At 49.9% G+C, this 19,973-nt stretch overlaps 1 protein-coding gene across 2 annotated transcripts in view; it reads right to left on the reverse strand.

Annotated features, from left to right (window-relative positions):
• Positions 1-19,973, reverse strand: part of RFTN1 (raftlin, lipid raft linker 1) — a 177,046-nt gene that overhangs the window by 47,262 nt on the left and 109,811 nt on the right. For both annotated transcript variants that reach the window (XM_072945905.1, XM_006205325.4), the window contains exon 5: positions 6,884-7,214. In XM_072945905.1, the coding sequence (XP_072802006.1) occupies positions 6,884-7,214 (331 nt within the window). The remainder of the gene's footprint in view (positions 1-6,883; positions 7,215-19,973) is intronic.

Here is a 19,973-nt window from a genome sequence, read left to right on the forward strand (position 1 = left end):
GAGGGGGGTAGGGAGAGAAGAGATCAAATGGTGAGAAGCTGCCTCATTGGGCCCCACAGAACCTCTCAGGAGCCTCGGGAAATGATACCAAAGGCAAAATATTTATTAAGTTGCACTGTTGCCTAAAAATAAAACCCAATTCCGAGCAGTAAGGTGCCCTGAAAGTGACAGGGACTTCAAGTGTGGAGTCCTAAGAGGACTCAGGTTTGAATCTGGCATATAACCAACAGCTCTCAGCCGGGATTAATTTGCAAGGTTAGGTGTCTGCGAGAAAGACATCGTAGACATTTCTAGAAATCCACACCAATGTGTGTTTTGGAAGAAAAAGTGGGCATATTTTGGTGTTAAAGAAAAAACAAATGCACAAAGTCACACAAACACAAGAACACAGCTGTGATTCCAGGAACCGTGTACACCCCTGAACTCACTATTTATAAATTGCAGTGGTGTTTCCTGGGGCCAAACCCATAATACTTAATCAAGTACATCAAAAATACATCATTGATATGTAAAAATAAATACGTTCCAGTAAACGAGGGTTCCTGCCCAGAGCGGTGGGGTCGCTCCGACAGCCAGGCAGGCACTGGGAGTCAGGCCCTGCTTCCCGCTCCTTCATTTATAGCTCGGTTCTTCAAAAATCAATACTCACTCTCGCCCAGCAGCAGTCCTACGCCTGCCTGCCTGCTCTGTGTGCTGCTGGTCGTGAGTGGCCAGCGTCAGCCTCCAGAAGCTAATACCTGGAATTTCCACCTAAGTCTGAAGGTCTATTTTTGTGTTTCTCATTTAGTCAAGTCATCAGAGTTCGCCCAGCTTAAAGAGCTTTGCTTACACAGGCTAGCTAGAATACGCTTGGGTAAGAAGAAGATCCACAACCTTTTTCCAAAAAAGTATCTAAAAGGTCATGAACAATGGTTGACCTTAGCAAGAAGGACAAAGGGCAAGCATGCTCCCCGCAGGAGACACCTCGCCTAGACCCCCATGCTGAGACACCTCTGTTTCAGTGTTTCACAACTTTTGCAGTATCCGAATGCATGACTTTTTTTCAATGGACACACTTCCCTTTATCTACATAAGGGCACTCAAAAGGAAACTCTAGCTTTACCACCGTTAGGAAAGCCACTACCTGTCTGCCGCAAACAGGAGGGGAGGAGGCAAATTCACACAAACACATGCACCCGTGCATCTCAGATTATCCCACACGGTGACCGTATTCTGGGACAAAGGAAGTCTTTTCACAGCCCCATTTGAGCAAGCACCAGCAGAGATCTCCAGGGAGCACTTCTGGGCCACAGACTCTGCCGTCAGCAGCCGTGGGGATGAGAGGGAGGGGAAGGAGGCATTTCTCGCCATCCACTGCACAGAACCAGTTAGGAAGGAGGGGCCCCCATCTTCACAGACGGCCACCTGGATTTTCAACAACCAACGCTGGCCCGTTCATCCTCCCCACCCCAAACTACTTTTCTTGGTCCATTTACCTGACTCAGGAAGCCATTGAAAATCCCAGCCAGTAAGTGCTTTCACATGGGCAATCAGGGCTAGGTGTATGGAGCGAGCCATCCCTAGACCTTCGCGACTTTCACATACACATTTGGGGAATGGGGTCATGTAGGGAAAGGCTTGTAACAGATGGGAATGGAGCAATGGATCAGAGCTGAGGGACGGGTCAGGACGTGAGGGGGGCATGTTCCAGTCCAAGGTGTCAGGGGCTCACATAAAAGCTGCAGCTGCTAAAGGCCAGAGGCTAAGCCACCAGCGAGTCCTTGACTTTATCTGGATTTCTTCTAAAGCAGACCCTGTATGCTTCTGGGTGCAAGTAGTTCGCTGGGGAAGTGATCCCAGGAGACAGAGCGAGGGAGCCGAGAGGAGAAACAGGGCAGAGATGAACGCCAGGGCAGGCTGCGCTGATGAGCAGGTTCCTTCCAGGGCAGCTGGGCACCCGAGACACTGTGCACACACACCCCAGATCGCCCTAAGAGGGTTAAAGGAAGCTGGCATCTGTCCTCAGGGGCTGAGGGCCACTCTGGAGGCATTAATTCCCTGGGGCATCTGCCCCATTCCAGAGTCATCTGCAGGCAGAGATTAAGAAAGCCGTCCTCTTAGTCGGGAGGGCACAGCTCAGTGGTACAGCACGTGCCTAGCATGCACGAGGCCCTGGGTTCACTCCCCAGTACCTCCATTAAATAAATAAACAAACAAACAAACAATCAATCAATCAATCAATCAAACAAGCCAATCTAATTACCACTCCCCACCCCAAAAAAGCTGTCCTCAGATGATCTCAAGGTGGGCCACAGCACTGGTCACCACAGTCTGCCACAGTCAAGCACAAACACATGATGAGTGGGGAACTGAGACGTGGCCGAAGTCCAAGACTACATGACGACACTTGGTCACACAGAAGGACCCCCCCCCAGTTACAGGGCCAGGGGAAACCACAACTTTCCCACAAGCATAATGAGAAAGAGGGAACGCGGGGAGGAGAGTGCCAGGGCGGGGCGGGGAATTCGGAGCCTCAACGCAGAGGAGGTGGATGGCGGGGTACTGACAGAGGCCCCCAGTTTTCCCGTCTGGATCCTCCCGGGGGAGAAGGACCGAAGCCAAGGACAGAAATAAACTTTTCAGGAAGGAAAAGGAAAGGCTGCTAGAATCCAAAGCCACCAAAACCTGAGCAGCAATGAAACATTGGAAGAAACCTGATTTCAGATGCAGAACCCTTCCGGAAACTCCTCTGCCCTGCGGGCTCCTTGGCCACGGTCCTCTCGACTCACATGGAAACCAGCCAAGAGAAACTGTCCCCAAATGATGCCTTTTGATGTCTTAATATTCTTTTAATTTTTTTTAATGGAGGTGCTGGGGATTGAACCCAGGACTTTGTGCACGCTAAGCACACGCTCTACCACTGAGCAACACCCTCCCCCACCAGAAGTCTGATCCTCCAACACACATCCTCACATGAGCAGGCACCAGGGATTCCAAAAAGAAGTCCAAGTTTGTTTACCTTTTCTCAGTTGCTCTGGGACTCTGTCCTGACCCCAGCTAGAAGATTTTTCCAGACATGGGACAGAATGTCCTAAAGGAGGGGACGCATTGTTCTGAGAATGCTCTGAGAAGGGCTGAAAAGCTGCCCAGGCCAGCACCCAGGGAGCTCTGAGACAGTCCTGTCTTGTAGTTCTGCTTCTGTTTGGTGTCTTGCTCTTGCCCCCTGACTCAGGAGTAGAGGGGGCTTGTCTTGATCCCTTGTGTTTAGAAAAGGTGCACATTCAGAAAACATGGTAGGTGCCACATAGATGTTTGATGGATGGACCTCAGCCAGACAAGGGCGAGAAGTTAGGGAGGAGGGGGCAGGGCTGGGGCCGGCCAGGCGCTGCCGGCGTGACAGCCTGTTCCGCTCAGGCCTTGCTGTTAAATTCCTCAGACCAAGGAGGAAGCAGGCAGATGTCCAGTTCTAAGGCTGGTACCAGGCAGGAGGGACTCAGGCACGGAACAGAAGTCTGCAGGCTTCCAGAGAGCCCACCACTTGCAGGAAGGAGGTGGGCTGCTTGGGGCCTGGCATCCCAGGAGACCCCCACGCTGCAGGAAAGAAAGCGCTCAGAGTCTGGCCAGAAGCATGGGGCTCCGAGGGTGGAGGAGAAGGCGGCTGGCGAGCTAGCTGGGTTGGCAGGAACAAGCGGGTGTCAGAGTTGGCCTGGGGGCTCCGGTCTGCAGAGGTAGGCAGGGGAGTGAAGATGAAAGGTGTGCACTGGGAAGGCAGGGCTGTGGGTGCCGTCGGGAGAAGAGAGGGCAGATTTCTGAATCTGGGAGGAGGCTGCTTCAGGCTTGGGTGCTAACAGTGTGGCATCTCTATGCTTGGGGGTGGCCTGCTTGCCTGGCAAAACATGGAACCCACTGCACGCACAGCCATTCACAGAGTCCCCCTGGTCAGGATGTCAGCGGCCCCAGGCACATGGATGCATTGTCAAGGCCCTCCAGAGCTACCATTTCATGTGACCCTCCAGCCCCCACTGCATCCCTTCTGTGCCCAAAAGCCTTGAGTGGATCCCCAGGAATCACAAGCTGGTAAGAGGCAAAGCCAAGAGTCTTTCAAACCCCCAATCCTGGGCTGCCTCCCAACTCTAACAAGAGGCTAATCTCATCGGCACACAGAAAGCGGGCGCCGACGACCACGGGTGGGAGTTCAACAGCTGTTTGTTAATGGATGGAGTAAAAGGCCAGAGAGATGGTGGCAGGTGGTAGATGGGGGGTGGGGGAGGGGACAGAACCACAGGGAACTATCCCAGGGGCCCCAGGAAGGGTGGACAGGTCCAGCGAGGGACGGGGCACGCCATCAGAAAAGGCAAGCTCGGAGGGCATCCCCCAGCATGAGTGCCTGCCCAGGGACCTACTGGAGAGAACCCCTCCCGAGGAGGACACTGAGGTCCCTGGCTCGGGTTTCTGGCTGCATCTCCAGGCATCTGGAGTGAGGAGGCGCAGGTGGGAAGGCAGAGCTCGGAAGGCTTTGACTGTTATTCCGGTGACCGTGAGAACAGGTCTAATCTGCGCTAACCTGCGTGGCCTCCTTGCTCCTCCGACTGCAGCTGCAGCAGAAGACAAGGGGGACGTGGGAGACAGGAGAGAAACACCAGGGGACATCCAGCGACACCTCCCTAACCTTTCTGAGCAGCGGCCTCCCCCCCTGGCCTGTTTATGGTGAATGACGGAAGCTTCTCCCCATCGCAGAAGCCCGTGGGGAACCCAGCAGGGGGGCTGTATTCTGGGTCTCCCCCGGAGCCAGGGGGGCAAGTGTGAGGTCTGAGACGGGAGCATCTTGGAGCAGGGCCATCCCACCCCAGCTCAGGTGATGTGTGCACAGCACAACATCAAACCAAGGCCATTCCCCAGGATGCAGAGATAAAAGTCCGTGAGGGAGAAGAAACTCCCACGGGGAGCAGAACTCCGGTGCCAGAGCAGTTCCTGAGGCCCGCGGGGGGCGGGGGATGGAGGGGCGCCCGGTTTCCCGCTGGGGCATGGGGACTGAGCTGCGACAGTCCTGTCTGAGCAGTGGCGCCCGGCTCCCCCAGGCTCCTACAGAGGAAAGAAATGAAAGAGGGAGGCAGAGGGGAGGAGGCAGACTCCCTCTGGGTTTTTTTTAATTGTCTTGCTGTGATTGCCTATTTAAGCCCACCTGGCAGAACGAGGAGTAAAAGCACTTCGCCCTCCTTAGGGGGCCCGGAGAGAAAGATAGCTGAACGTCGGGCAAGGAGCGGGGAGGGGCAGCCGGTGGGGGCGGGGAGGGGGCAGTGCGTGGACTTCCCAGGGAGGCCAAGGCAGGGCTCCCCCAGAAAAACAAGGGGAGAAGCAGGGGTCAGGTGGGGGCCATGATCCACGGAGACGGGGCCCCCGGACATTCAGCCTTCAAGGAGGCTGAGTGCTCCAACTACGAGATACAGTCCAACTCTATGAGCGCGTGCAAGGTGACTTTCTTGCGCACCTGCCTCTCCATGACTCCTGCCCCGACCCCAACCCTCCCACAGTCCTGGATGGGAGAGCCGGGCTCCAAGGAGGCCCGTCCCGCTTCTCAGGATTCAGCCCAACGGCAGTGTGAGACGGAGGCTCTGAAATAAGACCGGGACGCTCCTTGGGAGGCGCCCACAGGGTCCCAGTGTGCTCTCAGCTGCTCTACGGGAGTCCACCTGCCGCCGAGTCCACCCCTCACCGTGTGAAGAGTCCCGCATGGCAATCCACGTCACACATACTTAAGAAGGATCAGGGCCTCGATGAAGCGGACCTAAGTCTCTCCCAGAACTGAGGCTGCTCCGATCTCCCCGCCAGGGTCAACCTGCCAACCAGCCCCAGAACTAACCACCCCACAGCTTTCTTTTCAGGAAGAACTGACATCACAAGAGAAACTACTTCGCCCTCTTTTCTGTTCCCCAGGCATCAATGGTCCCTCGGCATTTATAAGAGGCTGACTTCAAGAATTAGTCAATAAATCGTAACATTAACCAGGGAGATGACCCAGAAAGGCCTACAGAGAAAGGGGACTCCTGTGATGATACAAGAGCTCACCCGCATCACAGGCAGGAGGCAGGGACCACCGTGCAAAATGCTTCCTGGCACGGGGCCTGGTTCAGGGCAAGCAGGAATAACCGCTGGTAGAGAGGGAGGGTGGCAGCTCAGCGGCGGGGCGCGTGCTTAGCGTGCACAAGGTCCTGGGTTCAATGCCCAGTGCCTCCATTAAAAAAAAATTTTTTTAAATAAAAGAAAAAATAAACATCAACTAGCATCCTCGTTGTGTTGATTTCTGATCCCCAACCTGCAGCACAGGCTCCAATGGCCGGTGCGACCATGTGATTAAGAGGGTCCACCTGCTGGTGGCGGCTCCTTGGCTGTGTCCCCTCCGCAGTGCTCATCTGCCAGCTATATCAACTCCCTGAAATCTGGTGGTTTACAGCCGAGTGAGCTGCACCACCAGCTTCCTGCACAGCTTGTCCTCAGCTGACTGCCTTGGTTTCCTTCCTGAGGCAGATAATCAAAACAAGCGGCCCTGAAGTGGAGGGTACTTTCTGCACCGGTGGCCAGCGTGTTAGACTTCCTGTGTTAGAGCAGGGTAATTCCGGGGCAGCGCAAGGACACAGGGGGTAAAACACCTCTCCGTCTAGAATCTACTTCACACGTGACACTTTGGAGCAGCTGCAGGTCAGTGTCACGTGGTCCTGCTCCCCGGAAGTCACAGCTTCAGGAAGGCAACAGTCAGGAGGTCCGGGACACTGCTTGACAGTTTCTCCTGTCTGATGGACTGCTGTCTCTAGATAATTCTGCTCCTTTTTCCTAAGATGCCAGGGGGATTCCTGAAAAGCTAGCAGCCTCTGTAAGTGGGTCAGAGTCCTCACGAGGACATACTTACTTCCTGAGAGTGGTTCTCTTTGAGCTTCTGACGGGTCACCATCCGGTCCATCTGGGGTCTCGCTCACCCCGCGCAGTGGAGATTCCGCGCCGTCACACTCTCCTGAGGCTGAGCGGGGCTGCTGGGCGGCAGGTGTCTCCCCTCCCGGGCCCTGGCCAGGCTCTGGGCTCCCGTCTGCAGCCCCCAGGCTCTCCTCATCCCCACACCTGCCAGGCTCCTTTGTCGCATTCCTGGCGTCCGTCTGGGGGCCGCTGCCTGCTGAGGTCCCCGGGCAGCGGTGCTGAGGTATGACCCCCACGAATTTCAGGCCCCGACTCGCAGCCTCCTGGACCTGTGGGGCAAACAGAATGGAAGGACCGGGTGAAGGGGACGTCCTAACAAAGGTGGGAGGCCTGCCACACCTGAAACGCCTCAAGGCAGCACCCACACCCCAGCCCCGGCCCCACTGGGAACAGACAGCGTGGGGCTGGCTTTTCTGAAACTATGGAAAAATAAAACATTTGGCTGTGAAGGGCTGGGATGACCTCCCTTTGAAACACTGCATTAGTCCCGATGAGTAATTTTTTTCTAAGAAGCTACAAAAAGGTTCTAAAAGGATGAGCTGGAACAAAGAGGCTGAAAGAGGAAGTTCATTTTGGTAAGGGTTTATTTTTTCTTTTTTTCTGATGAATCACCTACTTCCTGCTAATCAGGCTACCATCTAACGCAACAGGTCTATATAACCAGATACTAACCACCAGGGGACATTTTATGACCGAAAGAGCTTCCTCTTTTAAACAATAGTTTTGGCAGAGTAGGGCAGGGGTGGGGAGGATCCCCCTGCGCAAAAGCCGGCGGGAATATCCCAGCGAGAAGGGACATCCAATGACAGTAGTCTACAGGGAAGCCAAAGGCGTCCAGAAATCACGGCCAGCCCATCGGCATCGCTCGGCCACACTCCCTGTACCCCGGTCCAGGTAACAGGTGGCCCCTGCTCACCCGAGCCTCCAGATGGGGGCCAAATGGCCACACGGAGTACTGTGCCACGTTAACTCTCCCCTCCCTAAAAAACACCCCAGGCAATTGGCTAACAGTCAGAAGTGAGAGAAAAATGGAAGGTAATAGCCAAATAAAATCAAGCAAGAGCCGGCCAAAACTAGGAGATAGGTTTCAAGGGACTTTCTGGGCAAGGATGCTCAAGTCCCTTTACCAATAAATCAGGAGGTGGCAGCCTCTGAGCTGTGTGAGTGTTAGTCAACAACCCCCAAGTGGATGACCTCAGAAAATCCTGAGGCTTCCGCAGTGATGGGACCCTGGCATTGAGAATTAGTACGAAATCCTAGCACAGAGCTACTCTCTAAAGGAGAAGCCAGCCTTGGTAGCCCTCCCCGGATGGTCCACCCTAACTTAAGGCAGAAGGTCATTTCAGTTCAACACGGGCCATTCTAGAAAATGACCTGGAGCAGTTAAGAATACACAGCCCAGCCTTTCTATAAAGTCTAGCCTGTGCCAGACATAATGATAACAATAGTAGTAACTACCATCTGCTGCAGGCCTACTATGCACCGAGCCCTGCACTGTGCATTTTATAGAAACTGTTTTGCTAAATCCTTTAACGACTCTGCATGGTATCATTATCTTCATCTCAGATGAGGACACTGAGACCCAGAGACATTAATGTCATAAAGCAAGCTGTGGGCAGCCAGGGTTCAAAGCCAGGCCTGCCTCGGATCCAAGCTCATTCTCTCTTAAGGTCAAGACCAAGTGGACACTTGTCCAAGCATCAAGCACATACATGTTCTTGGGTATGTCCGTGCCCATACGCATGCCCATGGCTGGCTCAATTCACATTTCAGAAGTTAAAAAGAAAAACTTAAAGTCATCCTTTTCATCCTGAAAATTCATTTTTTACCCACGAATCTGTGATATCTACCTAATGTTAGGAATTGTTTTGGAAAGCTTCTAAAAAGAAGACACAGGCATCAAAAGTTTTAAAAGAAAAGAGTGGGGAGATAATAACCCCAAAAAGCCTTAGGTTAAGGGACAGCTGACAAGGTACAGCTCCGAGCTCCCTGGCAGCACAAAGGAAAAGAGAAATGCAATGGATTTCACAGTCCTCCCACGAAACAAGGAAAGACTCCTGGTCAATATGATAGAAGCATAATATGCCAGTAAGAAACTGCTGTATGACACTGGCTGAGATATGCAGCAAATTTTCTTCCTTAGTCTTACAGAAAATGAAGAGACATTTTTCTTACCCTGTTTTATATTCTTAACTCTTGATAGAAGGTGGAGACATTTTGATAAGGCACAGACCTTTGTTTTTCAGAACTTCCAAGTCTCATTTTAAACAAACATCCCTCCCCTTCAATTCTATTTTCCAGTTTTTAAAAATTTTACTTATTAAACTCTAGGTGATTTACAATATTGTGTTAGTGTCAGGTGTACAGCTTCCAATTCTTTTCCATGACAGGTTATTACAAGATAGCAAATATAGTTCCCTGTGCTGTACGGTAATTCCTTGTTGTTTATTTTATGTTTAGTGGTGTGTGTATATTAATTCCATACACCTGATTTATCCCTCCCCCTCCCCTTTCCCCTTTGAAAACATAAACTTGTTTTCTATGCCTATGAGTCTATTTTGTAAATAAGTTCACTTGTATCTTTTTTTTAAGAGTCCACATATAAATGGTGATATTTGTCTTTTCCTAACTTACTTCACTTAACTTAGTATGATAATCTCTAGGTCCATCCATGTTGCTGCAAATGGTATCAATTCATTTTTATGGCTGAGTAGTATTCCATTGTAGAAATATACCACAGCTTCTTTATCCAGTCCTCTGATGGTGGACATTTAGGTGGCTTGCATGGCTTGGTTACTGTAAATAGTGCTGCTGTGAACATCAGAGTAGAGCACAGACCTTTGAAGGCCCTGCTCTGCGGAGCTACAATGAAATAATTCAGGTAATCTGACAGATGTGGACAACCACAACAGACGGTGGCATTCCACAATGTGTCAGAGCCTGGGCCCTGGACCACCTGAGTGCCCCCTCCCCAGGTTCCCACTGCAGCGGTGAGATGGCTTTTCTCTAGTCTTAACTGTTTGTGAAACGATGCTGCCGGCATATGGTTCTTCACAAGGGTTTGGGAGGACTGGCTTTTCCTGTCGTTTTGAACACATTATGTGCATTTTCAACGCCCTGAACTAGCAGGTAAAATAAATTACAACTAAACTTCCACGAACTTTTACCTTTGAGAAAATAATATGGATCACTTCCAGATGGAGCTCGTCCAGGCAGGACAGTCAGCTCTTTCCTCACAAACTGCACCTGCTGTTATAGCTCTTGAGAGGCCCCCCCCCACCCCAGTGTGGCTCTGTCCCTCATGAACCTCAAGTCTGAGAGTCTCCATCTGCTGCTACACCGGAGAAGCACGTAGGCTGAGGCCCAGCCCTGCTACCAGCGTCTCCCTGCAGAGGAAGCAGCGAGGGATGCTGAAGAATTTCTGCCAGTCGGCAGCACTGAGGGCTCAACCACAGGTCGGTCTCAACTTGAGTCACGGGGTTTGGACGCAGAAAGGCAGCATTTGAAGCCCCAGATGTCTGACTCACTGGCTTAGGGAACCGGGGTATGGGACCTGAGCTTTCTGGCCTCAGTTTTCTCATCTATTAAATGGGGGGAAACCACACCTCCCCTGCAGCTGCTCTGGAGACGAGACATTACACATGGTGAGGGTGCCATGGGACAGGCACAGAGAGGCGACCGTGGCCATCATTACTGCTCCACCTGCCTCCTCATCGGTCCCGGACTTCAGTGACTCTGCAGAGACTGCTGGGGCTCATCCAGAGTGAAGAGGCGAGGACCCTGCACTCAGGGTAGCACCCCAGAACCCTCCCTCCTCACGGGGGCCTGAAGAATCAGAGAGGCTTTGACGTAAACCAGACCTGTGTCCTCCCACAACAAACTGGACAACCACATTCCTTTGCCCTGCTAGACTACAAACTTATCCTCTATGTCAGGGTTTCTCAACACGGGTGCTCATATCGGCAGCCTCAGCCTGGGGACTTGCTAGAAATGCAAATTCTCAGGCCCCTCTGAATGGGAAACTGAATCAGGAACTCTGGGGGCAGAGCCCAGCGATCTGTGTTTGAGCAAGCCCTCCAGGTAACTCACATGTACCGTAAAGTTTGGGAATTACGGCTCTAGAAGGTGCTTTCCACGAGGGCAGGGGTTCTGTGCATTGCTGGGTCCCCAGTGCTAGAATGACGTCCCACATAAAGTACGCGCTCAGTAAAGATCTGTGGAACAAATGACTGAATGAATGCATAAAATAATGAGAGGATACACTCGTGGATGGAGATCAATTCATTTTTCAGTGTAGAATTCAACAAACATTTATTAAGTCCCTACACTGGCCCAGACCAACATCACGCCTAGGTGCTAGGGATACGAAAGAGGAGTCCTAACTCTCAAAAGAGTCAGCCGATTACTGTAAACAGACTTAAAATCATTACACTAACACGGCACAATAATGCTTATATTATCATGTTATACAAAAAAAAATCAAGATTCCAAACTTTTTACACACAGTATTACGACACCGAGACAGTATTTCATGAGTATGTAATTTTTCAAAATGTATCTAATAAGCATGCCTCTTGCATTTATAATGGAAAAAAAATATTCCAGCAATGTCTCATGAAGGGTGATAAACGCAGCGACAGATAGAAAGGTATAGAAATGATGGCGATGGAAGCGATTATTTCCACCTGAAGGGGACACTGAGGAAAGTTCCTCATGGAAGATGTGGGAGGTGACAAACGAGATGGTGTCTTACAGATGGAAGAGGTGAGGCGTGGCAGCACTGGGGTACACATGCCTCACCTATAACTTCCAAATTCAAATCCCACCCCCCCCGAAACACAACACTAAATAAATCCTATGCGGGGACCAAATCTGCAGGAGGCTTTGAAGGATGAAGAGGAGTTCGCCAGGAAGGTGAAAGAGACGGAACAATCATCATGGGCAAAGGCTTGGGGGTGTGTAAGAGCCTGAGTATTGAAGAAATTTCTAGAAACATTTCTGGAACTTGACATGGGAAGCCAGGAGTGCCCAGAAATGAGGCTGGGCTGTTTACTTTTCTTGGTGGGGGGGATTCCTGGAAGTGGAATGAGTGGGTCAAGGGCTATTAGCTTTCAAAGGCTTGGGAACAGGCTGCCACACTGTTTACCAGAAAGGGGAGTAGTCTTTTTTTAACCAGAAGACCTGCATTTAGATTTCATAAAGATCAATATTTGGTTGGACTCTTGGGGCCCTGGGACTTCTGGTTTTCTGCCTCGTCCTGGCAGGGAACTTTCTTTTCTCTTTTTCATAATGTCCCTTGACTATGTTTGTCAAACTGAACTTTGTTTCCTCTTCAAGCATTGATTCATTCGCTGATTCACAACCTTCCTTAAGCAAGCCTCATGCTCATGATAAAGGCGGGCCCGGGACAGTGCTCATCAGGGCTCACCGCTGGCCACCAGCTCTCCTCAACCTACACTCCCCTTGGTAACCTCTACTCACCTGGATTTAGCCACCAGTCAGATGTTAATTATTCCCAAGCTTAGATTCCCCAGCCCTGACTCCCCTCTGGGGTTCAGACCTGCATGGCCAGTGATTACAGCTGATGTGTCTATGGTGGACCCTCTCCCTTCAGCCGGAGCCACGGCGTCTCCCAAGCTCTCCGCTTGCTGTAAACCCCTGTCTCCACTCACCACATCAGGCCAGATTGACCCCTCTCCCATTCCAGATGCCTAAGATCACTTGACTTTCAGGGCTCATCGTCTGCTGCTGGACACCACCCTTCCTTCAAGCTACACCAGGTCCTCAGGAGCACAGAATCAAATCTACATGGAAGATCACATCCTGAATGCCCAGGCCACCTTGGTTAAGGCACTGCCCACAGACTGTCACCCACATGCCCACAGCATTGCTCTCACAACTGCAGTTAGATCACAGCAAAGCCCTGATCTGACTCTGTGCATCTTAATGAAAACTGGCGCTCCTTCAAGACACTACAGTTCCACAGCATACAATCCAACCTGTGCCCCGATGCCCAGTCAGATACTAGATTAAACTGAAATATCCCCTCATCCACGTCTTTTTCATTTATGCTGCACTTAAGAACCACCCCACCCTCAACACTTAAAAGAGTAGTAACTGCTGGTTTGGGCACCAAAAATTAAATAAGATCATTTTCCACTGACCCCAGACTTCACTTACCTGCTCTTATAATGAGTGAGAACAAATTGGACAGTTAACTATGTTTTCCCAACCTTCAACCAGGGATCATGATGTGAAAAAGATTTCTTTTTTATTTTTTAAATACCTGACTTCAATAAAAAAGTCTCAATGGAAAAATGATATCCTCTTTGGTTATGTATTTCAAGAATCATTTTTATTAAAAATAACAACATGACACTGGGATACTCTCAGAAAATCTAGGACATCCTGTCTGTAACTCTCCTTTCAAAATGAATTTCACGCTGCTAATGATGAATGCAAATATGTACTGTGTCCTGTCTTGTACACGTCTTGGTGTTTCAGAGAAGAAACATCAATTAGGGGAAAACCAGTTAGGGAGAAATGGGACATGGGCTGGACTTGGGAAAAATGAAGGCTATCTGTCATACAGAAAAGGAGCAGAGAAGGCTCCAGCTGACAGGTGAATAGAAATTGGAGTACCCACAGGCCATATCAGATGGCCCAGGTGAGGGGTCAGAGACAGTCTAGGCCACTTTGTCTGAGTCTAATTTTGTGTCAACCTGGCTAAACTATGGTGACTAGTTGTCAACACCAGTCTAGATACTGCTGTAAAGAGCTGCAAAGATAGTTTTAGATGTGATTAACATCTACAACCCATTGACTTTATTTTTAAAAAATATTTATTATTGTATTATTTAATTATTTTATTTCGGTAGGAGGGAGTAATTAGGTTTTATTTACTTTTAGAGGAGGTGCTGGGGACTGAACCCAGGACCTCGTGCACGCGAAGCACGCACTCTACCACTTGAGCGATACCCTCCCCCTACAATTCATTAACTTTAAGTAAAGCAGATTATCCTTTATGATGTAGGTGGGCCTTGCCATCCACTAAAGCGAAGAGTGAGGTTTTCCAAAGAAGAAGGAATTCTGCTTCCAGACAACAACACAGACAACCTGCCTGAGTTTTCAGTCTTCAGACTCAAGATTGCAACAGCAGGGGGAGGGTACAGCTCAGTGGTAGATGCCTAGTATGCATGAGGTCCTGGGTACAAGCCCCAGTACCTCCATTAAATAAATAGATGAATAAACCTAATTACTTCCCCCCGCAAATTAATAAAATAAATAATAATAATAAAAGATTGCAACCTCTAGCCTCTAACCTGCCAAATGGTCCTGCAGATTTTGGACTGGCCGGCTCCCACAATCACATGAGCCAATTTCTTAAAATAAATCAACCCAAATCCTAATCTCTCGATATGCAGATATAAAGATACACAGATAGCTGGACGATCGTCTCGGCTGTGGCTCTGGGGAGCTCTCACACAGGAGGAAAGCAGGTAAAGAGAGCAAGGGAAAGAAAGCTCAAGGCAGGGGGCAGGGTGACAGAGGTCTCCAAATTTAAACTGGACCGGATGTGAAATGGAGAGATGGCTAAGCGTTCCCCACAGGCAGGGAGAGAAATGTGCCCTGAACAGGAACAAGGCCACTCGGACTCAGCCTCGTGTTGACTCGAGGTCCCAGGGGAGAGGCTGAAGCGAAGCAAGAAGGCTGACAGCTGCCACTGTTGCCCAGGTGGCAGAAATGTCCCCGCCATGTTTTCAGTTGACGGCATTAAATCTGTAATGGGTAGACTTAACTTGTTACGTTATAGGCAGTGTCTAACTTTAGGATGAACTAACTGGAATCCCTATAACTAATGCGCTAATTTAATGCTGAGACTCAGACAACTACAGACTTTTTGAAAACACAGAGCTGTGCTATCCAGTATGGGAGCCGCCAGCCAAGGGTGACTATTTCCACTAATTCAAATAAAATGAAATGAAAAACTCAATTCCTCAGTCACACCAGCCACATTTCAAGTGTTCAACAGCTACCGTGGCTGGTGACGCCAGCACCGGACAGCACAAACACAGTACATTTCCATCACCCCAGGAAGCTCTCCTGGACAGTGCTAGTGTAATAAGCCAGATAAAACCGAGCAATACAAACAGAGCTTTTGACAACTGGAGAGGCGTATAATGTAGGGCAAAAGCTAAGACTCACACACACGCATCCCAAATGGACCCTAAACCAAAGCCACCGTCCACTCTGACCCTCCCTCACAACTCATGAGCCACCATGACAGCTGCCATTTTAAAGACTTTGGGGAGGACCCACAACATACAAAGGGAACCTACAAACAGAGGCACGTGCTGTGTAGCAAGAACAGGCACAGAAGTGCTCTTCTGTGTGGCACGGTTTCACGTGAGTCTTCACGATGAATGATTTATCACACACACACAACCCTGCAACCCTTCTCATCCTCTGCCACCTCGACTCTGGTACAGCTTTCTGAAAAAGGAGGTTCAAAAACAGCACGGGTTTTTAGCTCCAGTCTGAGCTGCCTTTAGTTCTGACGTATTAACACTGAGCTTCAGGAACTGAAAGTGTTACCAAGCACTGCCGGGTGTCTAGCTCTAATATGAGACCACACGGAGGGATCACGCAGACTTCCTGGCATCGTGGTTTTCTCTTTTAATGACTGAGAGCTCTTAGAATCAGCCCTTGACGAGGAATCTGAGGCCTAAAGCTTGGGACTCAGCCCTGCCACTCACTAGCTATGTTACTGGTCAACTCAGTTGATTTATCTGAGTCTCAGTTCCCTAATCTATAAAATGGGAATAATGATATCCATTCATTCCTTCCCTAAGTACTTACTCAATACCTACAATGTGCTGGGTACCAGGTGATGGGGAAGCAAACAGGCCATCCCTGACCTCTTGGATTTAGTACGCATTGGTCTAACTCAAGGGGCAACCCAGAGACCCTCAAGAGTCGATGTGTTCCATCCTTCTCAAACTGCCTACGCTCAGCTTGAGGGACCACTGCTTGCCCTGAAGCCTCTGGCAGGGCTGCAGTTGGGGGCAAGAGGTCCTCCTTTATTCTCTCCTGCTATTAGGAGTGGTTTGGTGGGAAACGATGAAAGAACTTGGAGAACTGCAAACTCCCTTAAAAACAAAAGGAATAAATGGAGTCGAGGGTCAGGGAAGGAGGAGAAAACGACTCCGTCCTCCGGTGGCTCTGTTTGGGGCAGGCATTTCTGACAACAGGAGTTTTCTCGGCCGGCCTTATCTGTGTTCATGGACTTGGTTCTTCTACTTAGATTGTGCCTGTAACTTCACTCTTCACTGAAAATGGAGTTCTTGAGAAATAAGTAGAACCAAGAGCGGGTGTGCTGTGAAGCTCCCGTCCCTCCAAGATCTTCAGCTAGTTTCTAATGCCCAACAGCAGATTCCAACTGGATGTCAGAAGTCTCAATCAAAGACACAGAAGGGAGGTGGACAAGGAAAGGCCTGTCTCTGAGGAATAACCCGATGGTGTCTCAGAGAGCAAGCGGCCAGTGGGAAGGGCCACAGCAGGACCTCAGGGACACCTGGAACCAGCACCCCCAGCACTGCCAGGAAACTTGCTCCAAGTTTTCTCCTTACTCTTCTTTATTTTTCAGCCTCTTTCTTCTCATACTAGTACTAGTTTTCTCCATGTGGCAGAAAATATGGCCATTGCCAGTTTCTGAGTCTTTCTGCTCACAGCTTAGCCACTGGAGAAAGAATGTCTAAAACTCCGGGCTACACACAAGTGACAGATCTCAGGGAAGGGCTCTGATTGACTCAGCTGAGGTCAGGTGTCTGCTTCTGAGCCAATCAGCTCTGGTCAGCGTTAGGGTGGCTTTGCCTTTCCTTGTTCACTTCCCTTTTTCATCTTTGATTTATATTTTTGACATCAGGTTGGGTCTTCTGGTGGGCTGGTTTTCATGGGGCGTTGGGAACTAGCTGAAGATGGGAGGGATGGGAGCTTCACCGCACACCTCCTCTTAGCTCTTACCTCCCTCGGGTCTGCTCAAGATCCCTTTTCTCAGCTTTACTGAGGTATACTTGAAGACTGTTTTTGAAGCATCCTTTCTGGAGTCAGTGTCCAGCCCCACCCACTGCCCTTCACCGAGCAGTCTGCCACAGCAGATGCACCGGATCAGGAGGGGCAGGACGGGCTGGGGCAGACTGACGGGATGTCACTTCTGGCAGATGTGCATGGATCCTGCAAATGCCCTGTCTCCCTCAACAGCTGCCCATCAGCAGAACTTAGCATGGATGTGCTCAGACCAGGATCCTGGAGCAAAAGCAAAGACCTTGGCATCATCCAGGCAGGAGCACTGAGGGGCAAGAACCAGCAGCAGGACCTGCATCTCCCACCAAGGCTGCAAGGCCGCCCCCCACCCTCCCCGCCCCAGGCTTCCACTAACGCCTGTGCCCACCCACAAAGGCAGTGGAGACATCAAGGCTCAAAACTTTATGTGAGGAAAGCCTTAAAAGCATTAAACTTTTGTCAGAGACCCATGGGTAAGTCAAAGGATGGGCACCAGATTTCACGGTTGGTTGGTTTCATAGCAGCTGAAAACCACACAGGCAAAAAACCCTAACCCACAGGTGGAATCTGCACACAGACACGGTTTGGGGGAAAGCATCCTGCACGAACAAGACTAGCAAAGGCAAAGAGGTAAGATGGTGTCCTAAGTTATGCAGAGGAGGACAAATGTTCTACACCCAAATCCATCAAAACAGTAGCTTCTGCGTACTGAGCTCACCATGTGCCAAACTCTGTCTAAGAGCTTCACATGGATTAACTCATTTCATCCTTATGTAATGATAACAGTAGGTGTTCTCTTTTATCCCCAAGTTACAGATCAGAAAACTGAGACCCAGAGAGGTTGCACAGCCTGCCCGAGGGCACACAGCCAGCAAATGGTAGGTAGGATTTAAACCTCGGCAGTCTGGTTCCAGAGTCCATATTCCTACCTATTACACTGCTCAGCGTGCATTCTCTGTAGTATGTCCTAAATTCTAAGCTATACTGTGAAACACTGGGGGTGAGTCTTAAAGAATGTTGAAATCTCCAGTCTGGACTTTTATTCTGCAGGCAATGACATGCCATAACAGTTTCTGGCAGCAGTGACATAATCAGGCTTTTCCCGAGGAAAATGTAATCTTTCCACAGGATGTGGTATGGGGGGGGTGGGTAACTGAAGCAAGCAGTTAGGAGGCAGAGAGAGTGGTTGGGGGCCTGGGAGGCACCACAGGGCTCGTGGGAGAGGTCAGAAGAGCTCACCCTTGCCACGGGAAAGGATGGAGAGGTAGATGGGAGATTAAAAGTAGAGACAGCCACCTGGGACTAAAGGGCAAGACCACGAGGCTCTGATGCATTAAACAACCGGTAACCTATCGTCCAAACTTTTGAACAGTTTGACACTTTTGAAAGCAAAAGGTGAAACTATTAACAATTATGCTGTAACAACAGGAATAAGCTAGAACTGTCCAAGCAAACTGAGACATGGGGTCACCGAGTCACATACAACCAGCAGAGAGGACCCAGAAAGCAGCCTGGAAAAAATACAAAACACACAGATGACAGCTCACTCTCACCCTTCCCTGCCCAGCATGTGACTCGCTTCTTTTACCACCTTCCTGCTGTTACATCCTCGTCTTTCTCTAGTGGACCCCTCCCACAAGGTTAAATTCCTCTGATCCACTCAAGGTCACAACAAGAAGGCTTAAGGTCTTCCATCCAGACAACCAACCAGTGGACGCTCGGCTGCCCTGCAGTCCCTATGCCCACCTCTAGCTGGCACTCCCGTCCTCACCCCAGGGGACCGCCCCAGGCTGCCGCTTCCTCCACCTTCGTTATTTTACATGCAAAGTTCATTTCCATCAGGGCCCCAGCACTTGGGGCTCCCTGTCTGGGATGCTGTTCCCCTCCACCTCCCCCTGACTGCTTCCTCCTTGTCACCAGGGTCTCCTCTTCCCAGGATGGCCTTCCCTGAAATCCCAGTCTAAAAATGGTCACTCTCCAGCATACTTCTTTGTTTAATCCGCACCGTGTCACTTATTTCCACATTTTAAATTAACATATTGTCTGTCTTTCCCAGTTGAACAAGAGCTCCGTGAGAGCAGGAGCGTTGTCTATTTTGGCCCAGCATCTGGAACAGGTCTTGGTCCCCAGTAAATACTCAATAAATGTTTATGAAAGGAATGAACAGGCAAGAGATTAAATCTGCAGAATCTGAGGTTGCTTCTAAGTGGAAACGTCTATGAGTCTACAATTTCGGGAATTATCCATCTGGGGCCAATTATGTTTTACAAATACATTCATTTGAGATTGTGAAAATGTGGACATCGTTTGCTCCGTGTATCATTGTAACAGTGAAGAAAACTAAGGCCTGGAGAAATTAAAGGGCTGCAGCTGGTGGTGGGGGCGGGGGTGGGGGTATATCTCCAGAAAGCAGTATTAAAGTTACTTGCGGCCCCTGAGTTTCCAGTTCACCTTAACAGACCAGGTCATCTTCCCCTCAGGAGAAGGCAAATATGCACAGACCAGCAACTTGCTCCTATCAGCACTTCTCATCAAGGTAAAAAAAGGCCTCATGACTGGGCATTCCACTGGGCCTTCTTTCAGAAGCCTCTGCCTAAGACAAGACAGTGCATTTTGAAAAGGGAAGGGGGAAAAATAAAAGAAAATGGAAAAAGAATTAGCCAGAATCTAGAATCTTGAAACTGCTGAGGTCTGACAACCCTAATTTTATCTTCGGAAACACCAGTGACCCTGGAATTACAAGCTTGGGGCACAGAACCTTGAGGGCTCATTAAGACTCCTGGGAATGTTCTGGAAAATCAGTTTGAGAGTCTTCGTGGAACTCAAATCTCAGCACCTCAGCACGCCTCAGTGATGGAGGCGAAAGAACCTGAGTATAAAGTTTAACCGGGAGCAGATGTTCCCCTTCACACCACGTTCCTTTAACATCCAGGATGTGTGACTTTTTTTCCCCCTTCGCTCCCTGA

This window comes from Vicugna pacos, chromosome 1 (genome assembly GCF_048564905.1).
Source record: "Vicugna pacos chromosome 1, VicPac4, whole genome shotgun sequence".
NCBI classification, from domain to species: domain Eukaryota; kingdom Metazoa; phylum Chordata; class Mammalia; order Artiodactyla; family Camelidae; genus Vicugna; species Vicugna pacos.